The sequence below is a fragment of the Carassius gibelio genome, chromosome B16 (genome assembly GCF_023724105.1).
Source record: "Carassius gibelio isolate Cgi1373 ecotype wild population from Czech Republic chromosome B16, carGib1.2-hapl.c, whole genome shotgun sequence".
Lineage (NCBI taxonomy): Eukaryota > Metazoa > Chordata > Actinopteri > Cypriniformes > Cyprinidae > Carassius > Carassius gibelio.
In genome coordinates, this window is record NC_068411.1 from 29,267,070 (window position 1) to 29,282,757 (window position 15,688).

The 15,688-nt window shown below is 35.7% G+C and overlaps 1 protein-coding gene and 2 long non-coding RNA genes across 3 annotated transcripts; 1 reads left to right on the plus strand and 2 right to left on the minus strand.

The window, feature by feature from the left end:
- Window positions 1-297: 297 nt before the first annotated feature.
- On the minus strand, window positions 298-14,781 carry LOC127975157 (uncharacterized). Its single transcript, XR_008157446.1, has 3 exons — window positions 14,290-14,781; window positions 665-748; window positions 298-563 (listed from the first exon to the last, which is right to left on the minus strand). It is a non-coding gene; the product is annotated as an uncharacterized LOC127975157 (long non-coding RNA).
- LOC127975158 (uncharacterized) lies at window positions 2,256-4,341 on the minus strand. The gene is made up of 3 exons (XR_008157447.1): window positions 4,269-4,341; window positions 2,923-3,085; window positions 2,256-2,573 (listed from the first exon to the last, which is right to left on the minus strand). It is a non-coding gene; the product is annotated as an uncharacterized LOC127975158 (long non-coding RNA).
- On the plus strand, window positions 4,705-13,191 carry rab5ab (RAB5A, member RAS oncogene family, b). The gene is made up of 6 exons (XM_052578987.1): window positions 4,705-4,805; window positions 7,157-7,386; window positions 8,362-8,513; window positions 9,086-9,208; window positions 9,359-9,452; window positions 10,998-13,191. The coding sequence occupies exons 2-6, from the start codon at window positions 7,221-7,223 to the stop codon at window positions 11,111-11,113; spliced, it is 651 nt and encodes a 216-aa protein (XP_052434947.1). The 5' UTR covers window positions 4,705-4,805; window positions 7,157-7,220; the 3' UTR covers window positions 11,114-13,191.
- Window positions 14,782-15,688: the final 907 nt, after the last annotated feature.

The window sequence follows — 15,688 nt, forward strand, 5'->3', positions numbered from 1 at the left end:
AAAAGATTATGTATGGATAATCAAGTTAACCTTCAAGTTGCTTCAGTATAATAAATGTTCATCACGAAATATTACAAACTATATAAAAAAGTAATTTGTATGTTTACTTTATAAAAATTAGTAATGATTTCACAGCAAAATTACATGTGAAGCACGAGCTGAAGGTGGACATTTGTACAATTATACTAAAAGGCCTTTTACTTGCTAAAACAGACCAAAGAAAAGTGGTATAGGCCTAATTGGTAAAACTGGAAAATGTGTAGTTAAAGCAGTTCAAGAACATACCTCAAGATTAACTGTCTTGAAAATGGGCTTCATTTTCTTTATTTAAAATACAACAAATGTTTTGAGCTTTGATTATAGAAAAGTCCAAGTTAAAATTTCCCAACAGTGTTTTCACACCAACCAAAAATAAACCATCAACTCTCTACGATACTGGCTGCTAATTTATTTCTGACATATCAAACTTAGAAAGTGACAGACGATTTAAATTACCAAAGCTGTCAGGTTTCATCAAGACTCCAAATGTGTGATCACTGGGAACGTTTAATGTCTCTGCAATTCTATAAATTAATGCACAGACAGAAAAGATGATTTACACAGTGGCAGAAAACTGTGAAAATATCATTAGTATTTAACAAAAATGCTCTTAACCATGACTTACGGATCATGAACTTTGCGTGTTTGAAGCCAAGCCTTCTCTCTGAAGTCGTCGCAGCGGTTGGAAACTAATTTTGTGCTGTTGTGCCTGAAGACATGAAGATTAATTAATTGCTCATTTCTGATAATGTTGTCATTCACATTGCTATATTAGTTGTCATTAGGGGCTTATTTAGAAAAACTTGAAAAAAATATGGATTGTCATTAAAAACAGAATACTGAAGATTACAGACATTCAAAATAGCTGTCAAAATAGTTACAATTACAACATTGTTACCTTTCTGGAGGCATAATGTTATTCCAAAATGCATTCATTTAGCTACAACTGACAATGCAATTAATCTCTGATTTTCTTGATGCTTGTGCTGAGATTAAGAGTGGGGTGAATGACCCAATACTCCCCTACAGATCGTGCTATGTGTGTACTGTATATATTAGGGCTGGGCAAGTTAACAGATTATCACATCAACACATTAATGCTGACAATTATTTTATGAATGCTCCCGATAAAATGATTTAGGCTAAGCATCAACATAACGTGAAGTGAAGTGACATGCGGCCAAGTATGGTGACCCATACTCGGAATTTGTGCTCTTCATTTAACCCATCCAAATGCACACACATAGAGTAGTGAACACACACACACACACACACACCTTGAACACACACTCGGAGCAGTGGGCAGCCATATTGCCCTGGGAAGAGAGCCCTGTACATTCACAGGCAAAATCCCAACTTGTACCAACGTGGCGCCCAGCTAGCACCCCAACCCCAAATGGTGGAAACGTCATGTGTGTATGGTGTGGGGAACCGGTAAACTCAAACTCATCGTCTCACAGCTTGATGGACATGATTACGGAGGAGATTCCTTCTACGAGACACCTATAGGCTCTTAAAAAGCCAGAGTTTTTGAAATCTAAAACACAGTTCTTAAGGATTGAGTCTGTCTCAGTTTGTTCTGTTTCTTCATGTCATTCCATACAGACTGATGATGATGATGAGATCTGATCTCTGTGTGGAGCACTTGCTGTTGTCAGACTCATTCTGCAAACAAAGTCCTCACTGGATTACAATTAATGAAAAAATAATGTTTGGAAATGTAAATTGATATTACTGACACAATACAGCAACAGATAGAAATAACTGGCTTAAAACTATTTTTTGTTGGTGAAAATACTAGTGGCCTAAGACTTTTGCACAGTACTGTAGATTAAATAGAATATAGATTTTTTTTTTTTTTTATAAAGATTAAGTCTCCTTCTCACAAGGCTGCATTATTTGATCCAAATATATATATTTTTAAAAGGTTACAACAACTTTCTATTTTAATATATTATAAAATGTAATGTATTCCTGTGATGTAAAGCTAAATTTTCTTCATAATTACTTTAATCTTTACCGTGGTCCTTCAGAAATCATTCCAATATGATGATTTGCATAGCAGTTTGTTCAATTATTAATAATAGTTATTATAATCGGTCTTGAAAATGTTGTTTGCTGCTTAATATCTTTGTAATAAAAAGAAAGAAAAAAAGTAATAACTTTTTCAGGACTTTTATTATAAAAAAAAAGTGAAATAATTTTAAATAGCAGTGTAAAGAATAAAATACACACACGCACACACACAAATACATACATTACATTTAACAATATAAACATTTAAATTTAATTTGAAAATAGAAATATGAAATCCCCTTAAATCAATGCAATAAATCACTGTATGTTCAGATCTTCAGCTATTAAGAAAAATATACAGTAAGTTAAGGTGCATGTGTGTGTGTGTGTGTGTATACGTTTACATTAGTGAGTCACAGGGCCACCGCAGAGATCTGGAGATGGTTCTCCCATCATTGTAATGAGGCGTTGGGACAACAAACCTACCATCTCTCCTATAGTGATTGCAGCTGTGCTTTCTGTCAACACAAAAAAACAAATGCAACCAAAAGCTGTCCATCTGAGTTTTCTGAAATGATGCCAAAATAACCACAAGAGAAAAAGACAACAACAACAAAAATGCAAGGTTTAAGCACAGACTGAGATCTTTAAATGATCTGCGATCTGACGGACCTACAAAATAGGATCCGTGCGAGCGAGCTTATGGCCCTCATATGCTCCCTTCTTCACTTGATGTGTGGTTTTGGGTGGATTGATAACCTCATCGCCGTTAGACACCGCATTTAAAAGAATTCAGAGATTTGTTGTTTCTTTTGATTATTGAGTCTATACATGACTATGCTAGTGAAGTTTCACTATTACTCTTACACTGGAGCGTTGTAACACCAAAAGTGGTTTTCTCAGCATCGAGCCAGCTTGGTAAACCAGGGCCTTGAACTTCTGACCTCCCAAGAGGAGTTTTTTTTGATAGTCGGCATAACTGACTTCATGAAAATGACGTTTTTGGTGTGGGATTGATCACTAATCCAGCCTGAAAATACATGCATACAGTGAACAATCAACACATGTTTTCCATCCATTACATTTGAAACAAAGAAAAAATATTCATGGGATTTTTTTAAAGTATAAAATGGACTTGGTTTTCTCTAAACATTTAATATTTTGAGTGAAATATAGGACTGGGTAACCACAAGTTAAAACCGTTTAAACATGAAGCAGTGAGAAGGAATATGGTCACTAAAACAATTTGACATGATGACTGTCTTTACATTAATGGATGATTTAGTGTTCACACCATAGACTAGTGAGCAGGCAATATCAGGATCATTTGGTTACCCCAGTGTGAATGCCCCCTTAATTGTGATGATTTTGACTCACATTTAACAAAAACCCACCAATTCACGTTCTCAAAAAATTAGAATATGATGACATGCCAATCAACTAATCAACTCAAAACACCTGCAAAGGTTTCCTGAGCCTTCAAAATGGGCTCTCAGTTTGTTTCACTAGGCTACACATGGGGATGACTGCTGATCTGACCGTTGTCCAGAAGACAATCTTTGACACCCTTTAAAAGAAGGGTAAACCACAAAAATCCATTGCCAAAGAAGCTGGCTGTTCACAGAGTGCTGTATCCAAACATGTTAACAGAAAGTTGAGTGGAAGGAAAACGTATGGAAAAAGATAACAACCAACCGAGAAAACCGCAGCCTTATGAGGACAGTCAAGCAAAATCGATTCAAGAATTTGAGTGAACTTCACAAGGAATGGACTGAGGCTGGGGTCAAGGCATCAAGAGCCACCACACACAATTGGTGGGTTTATGTTAAATGGGAGTCAAAAAGATCACCACACTTAAAAGAACCAGAGACTAAAACTGCTTTAGTCTGTGTGCATTTAATTTATTAAATACACAAGTTTCACAATTTGAGTTGAATTACTGAATTAAATGAACTTTTCCAAGATAATAATTCCATAATACTGGTTGCATAATTAAAGTTAAGAAATCTAAGATCTAAACTTAACTTAATTAGTCATACCGCGCGGGTGTTTGGAAACGTGTCTCTGCGTCTCCAGGTGGAGACTGATGCCTACACACTCACACATTTAATGCAGATTTACTTACAACCAATTAACCATCCAAACAAAAATCAGCTTTACAACAGCAGCACTAATTACAATGCCTTACAAACATGTAGCGGTGTTTTGTTTACCTTTCCGTCAGACAACGCGCTGAAGAAATGCGGCGTCAAGTGGATAATGACGCCAGCCTCTCAGACGTCCACCTGTCAGAAAGTCGATTTCCAAATGAAGAGAGTTTGTTTTATATTCTAAAATTATCCTGTGTCTATTATCTACCTGCAACAAAGACCTAAGTTGCCAATGCGCTTTTAATGGGGAAAAAGACTCGTTAAAATTTTCTAAGACTTGTTTTCAAGAGAAAAAAAAAGTGAAGTTTTAAAAAGGCTAATTAACTACTAACAATAAATAGCTATACATGGCTGAAATATGATTTTAGTGAATTTCAAATGTTACATTTAATGTGCAATATAATAATGATGATGATGATAGTAATAAAAAAATCTCTGTATACAAAATTATAATCCTGTGTTTTATGACAATACAATTTGTTATAAGCGTTGGTCTGATTGGCCGGTTTGTCTGCGATGAGTCTGACGTCAGACCAGTCATCCGATCCGTCATCATCAGTTCTGATGTAAAAGGGGAAGTTGGGAGGAACAGAGAGGAAGGTATGAGTCTCTGGGCTTTAAACATTTTTACGGTTATGGTAATTTGGATGTTTTTTGGCTTGTTTTTGAAACACTGTTGTCAAGTTATTTCCGATTTCTTGCATTTTAACTGTTTATTTATGAGGTGTCACGCTCAGTGCTGTATGTGCGAGCATAGCGCGCGGCCTGTTTTTCTCTTAGCATTAGCACCATTAGCTTTTAGGAACCGGAGCATCTGAGAAAATGACCGACCCGTTAAAGTGCCGATCAAAACACCGTCGGAACACGATTGTCATTGAGTTGACTGTGTGTTAACGTGTGTGTATTAGAGAGAAACATACAATATCATTAGCACAGTTAGCATCACAAGCTAACAGGCAACTCCAGCTTCATATCGTGCCATTAAATAAACATGTACGATTAAATAATTAAGTGATTTTGTTATCGCTCTGACAGTCAACACGGCATTAATCGATCAAAGCCTGCTGCGGTTTGTTTTGAAGAGCCAGATTTGACTTGTTGCAGATTATGCTAAACGTCAAATAAGTAACGTTAACGTTTTATCAATCATGTTTATTTAATTTGAGCATATCCTATAAATTCTGATGTGAAATGTAAATTGCTATTTAAAGTTGAGCACAAAACAAGCATTGATTGATTAGTGTCAATAATTGACCTGTTATTTTCTATATCACATAAGATATCACAGGGTTGTGTGTAAACTATGTATAGTTAGAATGTAATGTAGGCATTTGGAGGTGAACCAGACTCAAAGGGACTTGGGCTGTGTTTGAATAGCATACCGGCACACTATTCTTACAGTTTCTGCAGTATATATGGTGCGTGTACATTATGGAAGTTTTCTTTTGAATGTCCTACTATATTTTACTTTCACAATACTACAAAAACACCTGAAAAGTATACACCAAAAAGTGAAAAACTTGTATGTCCACATTACTTCAGTGTGTAGACTCAAGAGTCTAGAAAGTAATAGTCTAGTAATCTTGACAAACTATATATCATTGGAAAGCTTAAAGACTGTAGTTTTGATATTTAATGAGTGATTTTTGAAACATTTTACAGAGCAAGTGCAATTTATTAATATGCAAGAAGAGTACTCAGAGCAATCGAGTGCATTCTGACCTTTACCTTTAAATAGTGACGCATAGATGAAGTCATGAAAAATCTCATCTAGTGTGTTCAAAAGATAACATCCATTGTATTTTTTGAGAGAGAAAAAAAGGTCTAAAAGTCTTTTGAATATATAGAAAAAACAATAGATGATCCTTTTTTGATGCATTGTGAACTATAACGCAAGTCCAGGGTTCTCGTAGCATAACTTGCGTGTTTTTTGAGGTTGAATTGAAATCAAATAATGCCATACTGACCCTTAATACTTCTGATTGCGATGTCTACTTGTTTCAGGTCACTCAAACCACTTATGGGTTAATGAAGGAGCCCTTAAATGGTTACTAATGGGGTTTGATGGTCATTAGTGGAAAAGCTTGGTACTACGCCCAAATAATCTCACTGAAAGCTCTTTTTTTGAGAGATCAACCTCAAATTTGGAACATAACTTGTTCAGAATTTCAGTTTTTAGAGTAAAGCATGTTTTCTAAAATATGATTTATATAAAATATAAATATTTGAATTATTATATTTTATCTTTTCATAAGCTTAAACTTCCATAACTTTTGTGATATAATCCTTATAACTTTCTTATCACTTCTACAATAATCTGCTTTAAAAAGAGACCAACCGCAAGTCTGTGGACCAAATCATTCAAAATCTATTTTTTTTCATAATTCTGACATGTCAATTTAATGTTTTGTCATAATTACGTCCATTTCATAATTATAATAATCTAATTGATGTTTTTCTCATGTAGTAGAAATGTCCTTCCATAGAACACAGTAATCAGTATGTAACAATCTAGTATCCCGTCCCCTTCATGGCTTTGGTTTTAAGGATGTCAGTGGGTTTTTGGGTCAAAGCACAAAGGATATTTAAGGCTTAACACCATGGCAGTTCCTAAACAATGTCTGTTGTCTATGATTTAGTCATGTGACCACACTGGTATGGATTTAATTGATGGCATGACAAACAACACAATAGATATCCTTACTACATCAGTGTTACAGTTTCATATATTACAAGACATGAACTGAAGATCTGGGTCTCTCTCAACTCACGGGATTATGCTTAATACAGAAAACAGCATATTGTTACTAATTGGCCACTAACGTAAATTGTGCAACCCTTGTTATCCTCAGCTTGTATTTGGCTAACCAAGACACCCACCCCGATATATTACATTACGTAATAGTGTTATCTTACGAGCGGTACTGGATTATTAATGTTTGTTCCCGCAGATCTGGGAGCGATCGTTTGAGAAGCACCTCTTGACTTCAGTACAGGGGATTGGGGCTTAGGGTCATGGCAGGAAGAGGCGGAGCAACGAGACCTAACGGGCCGAACGCTGGCAACAAAATCTGTCAGTTCAAACTAGTGCTCCTGGGAGAGTCCGCTGTGGGGAAGTCAAGTCTAGTCCTACGCTTTGTAAAAGGACAGTTTCATGAGTTCCAGGAAAGCACAATAGGAGGTAAGACGAGCATTATATTGCCTGTTTATAATAACCCATATCTCATGTGATGCTAATGCACTTATGCATGGACAGTTTGACCAAATATCAGACATTACAGTAATGGTGTAGTATATATATTTTTTTGTTGCTAGAAATAAGAAAAAAGAAAAGCCATACTTTTCCATATGAATAGTTGAGTGATTTTATTATCACTCTGATTTGTACAGTAAACAAAATATTAGCTAATCAAAGCCTGCTGTGGTTTGTTTTCACAAGTCGTGCTTTATCAAATCTTTATTTAATTTGATACTGTATATCGATAGGCAGTACAACCAAAATTGTGTTATTGTAATGGCTCTAGTCTTACTAGTACTAGCTATTTTTGCTGTATGGATGGCCAAAATTACCAAAATCTTATATTACAGTAACGGTATGTCACTATATAACTTATTTTTTACTGTCTTTTAACTTATGGATGGGCGGTATTACTTAAATTTTATATTACAGTAATTGTATAACACAACATATCTAATTATTTTTGCTGTAATTTCACTTGTGGATGGGAAGGATGACCAAAATTGTATATTATAGTAGTAATGAGATTGGTGGCATACGAATGTTTCATGAATCACATGTGAACTCTGTCGTAAGTTGATTTGTGTTCACGGATCTGCTCTCGTTTCTATGTTAGATTAATAAATGAGGCCCATGATGAGCCAATGGTTAACTATGCGAACCAGATAAATAACTAATATTATAAAATATAATTAACTGTAAATTCTGATTTGAAGAGCCACATTTGTCATTGTAATTGTCATAAGTAAATATACACAATGAAAGCAGTAAACAGCACAGAGAGTTTTTAGTTATCAACACACAACGGCTAAACATTTCTACCATTGGTATGTGCGGTCATACTGCCCAGCCCTAATTACAAGCAATTACCGGATACTGATGGCAAGATCTGACCCGTCTCTGTCCTCTCTCCACTAGCTGCCTTCTTGACTCAGACAGTATGTTTGGATGACACAACAGTGAAGTTTGAGATCTGGGATACAGCTGGCCAGGAGCGTTACCACAGTCTGGCCCCGATGTATTACAGAGGAGCGCAGGCGGCCATAGTGGTGTATGACATCACAAATGAAGTGAGTGTTTACTCTGCAGCTTAATTGACAGTTAAGTCACATTTATTTATAAGGGATTATATACACAACACAGATGCATAATACAGTAATAAATGGGAAATTAACATAAAGGTGTCTTCAAATGAGAAAAATGCACATTTTGCTAGTCTCTTAACATTCGGTTTTAGTCAGTTCTGTGTTGGTTCAGATCTACAGAAACCGCTTTACAGAAGACAACAGTGTTGTTGTTTAGCTCAAGACAGTTCAGTGTCAATTCAGTTTAGTTTAAGTCCAAATAGAGCATTTGTTGAAACTAAGCTAAAGTTTAAAATTCTTTCAGAAAACTTGCAACCTGAGTGTGAATGTTGTGAAGTGGCGTTACTCATTTCACATGCAAAAGAGGTTTTTTATATGAATACAAAAAGATCCCAATTAATTCAGCGTGAGGTTGAAAAATGGTTTTGAAAAAGTTTGGGATCTGTGAGGAAAAATAACTATGACAAAAGGCATGATATGTTCCCTTTTAGCACAAACAAGAAAGCTCTGAATCCAGGAAATGCTTTACAGATATGCATGTTTTTTTCTTCTTTCAGGAATCATTTGCACGTGCGAAAAACTGGGTGAAAGAACTTCAGAGACAAGCCAGTCCAAATATTGTAATAGCTTTGGCTGGAAACAAGGCAGACCTTGCCAACAAGAGAGCGCTGGACTTTCAGGTTTGCTGTGTTTAAGCAGCCACAGAGGAGCAGACACTTCCTGTTGGCTTTACAAATGAGATGTGCAACGGTTTATAAACAAACATGCCGTGCAGACTTCCAGTCGATTAGAACGGTCTGTTTAGAGTGACTTCTTTTTTGGCTTTACAGGATGCACAGTCATATGCAGATGACAACAGTTTGCTCTTTATGGAAACATCAGCAAAGACTTCAATGAACGTGAATGAGATTTTTATGGCCATTGGTAAGTTTATCAACCAGTTTGACTCATTCAGGAGTTTAGGACCGGTATGATTTTTAGTGTTTAGGAAAGAACACATTTTTATGTCTGCTCAATGAAAATACAGTAAAATTATGGAAGCATATGGGTAGCAAGTTATAATATTGAAATGCAATATGCAAAATGACAATGCAATGTAAAGTGGCAATGTATTTATTTACAATTACCCATACATGTAAGAAAATTCAGTTATATAAAATTTACATTTGCAGTACTACACTAGATTTAATATGTAAATTAATAACATTTTAATGCTTTATAAGTTGCAAAAAGTTTATAGTTATAATTTTAAAAGCATTAAATTATAATTTTACTAGTTTTTGCTTCATATCTAATCAATTTGGTTAATACAATTTCATTTTAATTTTGCAACTTAAAGATTTAAAATATGTGTTTTTAATTTAGATATTAAAACTAGTATAGAAAATGGCAAATGTAATTTAATTATGTATGTTGTACAGATATGATAAATGTAAATATAATTATTTTCATTTTGCATTAAATGTTGCACATACGTATGGGAGAATGTACATTTAAATACAGAAGTTTTACATATTGCATAGTCATTTTGCATATTAGATTTCAAAATGGATTTTGCTACCCATATTCTTCCATATAATACCAGTAATATTGTAAAATAACTTCTATTTTAATATTTTAAAATGTAATTTATTCCTGTGATGCGCAGCTGTATTTTCAGCCTCATTACTCCAGTCTCGGTGTTACCTGGAATATCTGGTTACACTCAAGAAAATGGGTCGAAGTTTAGAAGTACATTGGGTTGTTAATGCCATTTTTATATTTAATGAACAGTTCACCATAAATTCTAATATGCTGGAAATCTTCTCAGTTTGTTTCTTCATTTAAGGAAGATCAGATGTGCTAAAACATTTGCCATATTTAAATCTGAACTCAGAAAACTAAACTGTTTAGCTGTGTATTTACTGAAAGAGCACTGTCCCATGCCCAAACTTTTTTTTAAATTTTTTTTTAAATTTAGAATAATTTTCTGTTTGTAACAGTTTTAATTCATTTTAAATCATTTTAAAAAAAAAATCTAACTTTTTATTGTTGTGGTTATTTTTTATTGTCATTTTAAGTCCTTATGTTAAGCACTTTTAATTAAAATGGTGAATGAAATGTGCCTTATAAAAAATTCCATCACTTGCTCACCAACGGATCCTCTGCAGTCAATGGGTGCCGTCAGAATGAGAGTCCAAACAGCTGATAAAAACAACAATATAAAGTTTTTCACTTCACAGGATGTTAACTGATGGACTGGAGTTGTGTGGATTATTGTTGTTTTTGGACCTTCAATCTGACGGCACCCATTGACTGATGAGCAGTGACACTATCTTTTTACTAAATCAGTTACAATAATAAGAAAAATGCTTGAATAGACAAGTCAAAATTTTTTTTTTTTAAATTATAACCTTTTGCTTGCAAACATAATGAAACATCATTGCTTATATTTACAAAAAATGCCTCTCGTGTGTTTTTGCCTCTCAGCAAAGAAACTACCCAAGAGCGAGCCCCAGCCTGCAGGTGCCAGCACAGGACGCAGCAGAGGTGTGGATCTAACAGAAACAGCACAGCCTGCGAAAGGTTCCTGCTGTAGCAACTAAACACCGATGGTCCTCACCTCCTAACCAACCGCATCACATCTGGATACGGGGCTCCTCCTTCCAACCCTCGCTCCCTGGATTAGCTAAAGACTCTGTATAGCTGTGTTTCTAATACTTTTTTTTACTTTTTATTTTTAAGAAAAAAAAAATATGTAAATCAGTCTACTGGATGCATGTATCACTACAAATGCTAAATACATATTTTAACTTAATTCTGCAGGAGAACAAACCTGGATGAAAGTGCACGAGAGAGTGAAATTGAGTGTGTTTGTATGTGGAACTGATTACCTTATAACCAGGCCCAGGCGCAATCTGCAGATGTTTTCTGCAAAAATGGACTAAAGCAATGTGTTAAACGAAGCTATCCTTTGTGGTAACTGTAAACATAATCAAATTAGCAAACTAATAAACTTCATGAATGCATTACAGTTCTGTGGAAATCTGCATGCAGATTTCGTGTAGGCCTGCTTAGGATTCAAAAATGAATCTGAGCTATTTAACAAAAACACCAGATCCCCACCTTCTCCGTCAGCAGCCGGTCTAAGTTGGTTTTGGGTTGTAGTTTGGATGCAGTAGCTTCATATTCTAGTAAGGCATTCCTTAGTGCATCTGCGGTGTCCTCAATACACCACATATTGCATATGGCCATGATATTGAGAATATTGGGCTTTTAAGAGCGTGACTCAAAGTCGTCCAGCTCTTTGGCAGAAGGGATCTTACAAATGGCTTGTTGAATCGATATATATACACATGTTTTTGGGTATAAGAACAAATCAAGGAAGGCAGACGGTAGAATTTGTTCAGCCTGCTTGATGAATGATCTCAACTCTGTTTTATGCTTATACATTTATTGCCAGGCCCAGATGGACTTGTGTATTTTCTGGGGCAAAATCTACTGAATTCTGAGGATTCAAATGCTAAAACGGGCTCAGTGGATTTCATGTTTATTGGTAGCTGTGCATATAAAATCATTTATTTTGCAAAAGTATTTAATTATAGAAAAGCATGCAGGGGTTGGTATGGAAGCCCATTTCCACCACAAAATTCTGACTTTTCTCACAGCTGAGAAATATAAACTCAGAATTGAAAGATATAGTCTTGGAAATTTATACACACATTTTGGTTCTAGGAAAACTGATTTTACAGTGCACAATTCTGACTTTTTCCCCCTCAGAATTGTATTCTTTATTAAATAAATCTGAATTACAAAATATAATCTGTGCATTGAAAGTCCAAAAAACCTTTATTTTTATCCCATGGTGGAGACATGCTTCCATGTGTCAAAGCGTGACCATCTGAATCCTGCACAATATCTATGTGGGCCTGGTAATTATCAATTAAAAACTAAACAAGAAAGAAATTATTTCTAAGACATGAATCTTTCCCTGCATTTTTTTTTATTGTAATCTTACTGGAAGTCATGAGCAAACTGTAAGCGCCTGATTAGGTCAGTGATGCAGTGCAGTTTTGTGTTTTCACATGTACTCTGAAGACTAAAGGCGTGTGTTTGTGGGCAGATTTTAATGATACCTGCGGTCAGACATAGACTCGGTGAGAGCTTTTGCTTCAAAACATGACTTGGAGATCTTCCAGGGTTTTGTGGGCAGAAACAAACCCTGCATGTCTGCATCATTTAGGTGTGCGTGCCATGACGGACAGTAATTTGCACACTGTACAGCCTCTCATAAATCCTACTATCAGTTTGAAGTTTATTTTAACGGAGAATCATGTTTAAATGATGGTCTTTTGAAATGTTAGTAATGTTTCAAATGAACTTGATATTTAGTCAATGTCTTGTACCTTCTCTCAAAATGCTTGATGCTTTTATTTCTAAGAACATATTATATTGCACAATTTTGAGTTACATTTTTTTTTTTAATTTCTAATTATAAAATTGTGGCTGTCAGTTGTATACAGTGGACATTATAAAACTCCTGAAGTACCACAGGTAGCTGTGATCAGCAGATGTTCAGATTCAGCGGCATAATGCATTAACACCGAGGGACTGATCAATTTTTAATGTCCAGGTACTAGTATATTTCCAATAAAGGGTATACATACATGCTTTGAACGTTTAATTCAGGTGGTTTTGATTCCAGCTCAGTAACATTTGTCTGATACATGCATTTGGAATATAAATATCCTGGACACCAGCAGTTCCCTCAGATGAGTTACAGTTCTTCTAGACTGGTCATCAAATTTAGTAGTGTTTCCAAAATTTTTGGCTTATCCTGTTGTAGATTCCTCCTCTTCCACTGCGACTGAGAAGTTTCAGTCAACTCGCTTTTCCAATCCAGAGCATGTCTTCCAAATTCAATGTTCCTCCCTCCATACTCAATCACTAAATAATCCAGAAAAAAAAAAAAAAAACGGTTCCAATTGCATCTTCATCCAGCATCTCCTGTAAACCAACTGAGACCAAGGTGAGCAGTTTGGTGGAGACTCTGGCAGTAAGTAGCAGATGACCTTCTCAGCCTTTAAGGTCAACGAAGTTCAACTGAACTTAAAACCAGCAAAGCAAATGAGGTCCGAACATCTTCTCAAACAAATCCTGGACCCTGCATTTCATCCTGAACTCAGTCTCCATTTTTATGAGGGTCTCTTGACTACATTCATTAAATTAGGTTTACTGTGTGGCACTTTAGGTAGTAGCATTTGCTAAATGACCACTCAACTATATCATAGCTATACTCTTTAATACGTAAGATTCAAAAGGGCCGATGCAATAGAACAACCACTTTTTAAATCAAGTACGCTCAAAGTACTTTTAGTTAAGCACTGCCCTGAAATCCACTGAATACAGTGCTATAACATGCACCATCAGCTTTCCTTCACAATTCATATGATAGGCCTATTTTTCTGTAAATCCTGCAAGTGGCACAGAAATGACACACTTTCAGTGTCTTATCCAGGTCTAGATCTTTGGCTAAAAACACCAAAGCAAAAATGCAATACTGCACCCAGAGCAAAAAAAAGTCAGTGTTTGATGTGCAGGCTGTGTTTAGATAGAGAAACGATGGTATGAAGGAAGGTTTTCGCCCTATAAAAGGCTACAACATCGTTATAGTAATAGTTGTGTATATGCAGATTTATTGGTTTGGTGAACCCTTTGTGACGCGCTTTCCATGCATGCATTTAAAACTCAATTTTGAAACCATTTATGCGCTTTCCCTTACCTGCATGTGCTCCTCCTATCCAGCAGATGGCAGCATGACGCTTTCCCAGCTCTGGTCTATGTGCTAGTGGTTTGTCTTCAGAAAACTCACAGTTTACTCGGTAACAGTGATTTAAAAAGTTTTCTGTGTGAGTCTCTTTGGGCTTTTCCACATGAGCTCCACTGCAGCTCCAGTCAGACTGAATCAGGGTCATTTGGTGTGCAGCAGGTGATGCAAATTACCCAGAGGCCATTGTGGTTTGTGTGAATCAAAATCAATATGCATGCAAATTGGGCATGACCCAATTCATCTGGGTCGATCCGACTCGTTCTTACAAGTAGCCAATCACTGATTCAGAAAGCACTCAGAGATAACAGACTACAGAAGAGAAAAAGTTCAAGTAGCATAGGAATTAATTTGGATTAATCTGTTCATTGTTTACAGGATTTCATCTTCATGCTTTTTGCATCTTCTCACAAAATATGCACCTTTGTATTGTTATGACAACTATTTAATAAATATTCGCCAAATCTAGTTTTGACTTCAATGAATAAATTAACTTAAACTACAGATCAGCTCCATCTATTGAAGATAGATTTAGAAAATAATCAAAATTGAGGAGCCATTTTTAGCTGGTGCTACAGTAGGACCTACTGAAAATTAGAAATATAATCTAAAACCCCCAAACATGTTTCTTCATAAAATACATTAGGCTACATATTAGCCTACTCAAATAAAACACAAAATATAACCACAGTTATCTAAAATTGTTTAAACATTTATGTTTACAAAATTCTATTGATCATCTCTAGTTAATTTCTTGAAATGCTGCTATTTTCGAAATTAATGACAAGTGTGACTTGTTTTGTCCAGTGTCTTGAGAATCAGCAATATTAGAGGCAGAAGCTTCAGAAGTTCAATTATTGCTTCTGTGAACGTTCAGATATTGAAACAACAAGGTGACATTGTGGACATCTGAGTTGTTTTCTGCCACGATATGCATCTCCTGTCGCGCTTGTCACCCGCAGCCCTGAGATGACATCAAGCTGACAGTCCTATTAAGATGATAACTCTGACCGCCGCATATATTACTGTCACTCCACTCCCCGCTCCATCCCCTCTGAATGAAAAGAACCAGAGGACTGTGTCAAACAGGCCTCGTCACAGAGAGGGTGTCAGATATCTGTAGGGTGAGCAGATTTTTGAAGACTCAAAACGGGACAGACAGGAGGGTGGAGGGTGTTCCTTGGAAATCTTCTTGGGGGGTGAAAATGTGACGGGGGTACAAAAGAGTTTTTCATTTTAGTTGGTGTCATTTCACTTTCTTCCTGGCACAATTGATATTGTTAACTAAAACTATTATACAAATTGGTAATTGAAATAATTCTGAAATAAAATAAAATATAACTATTAAATGCAA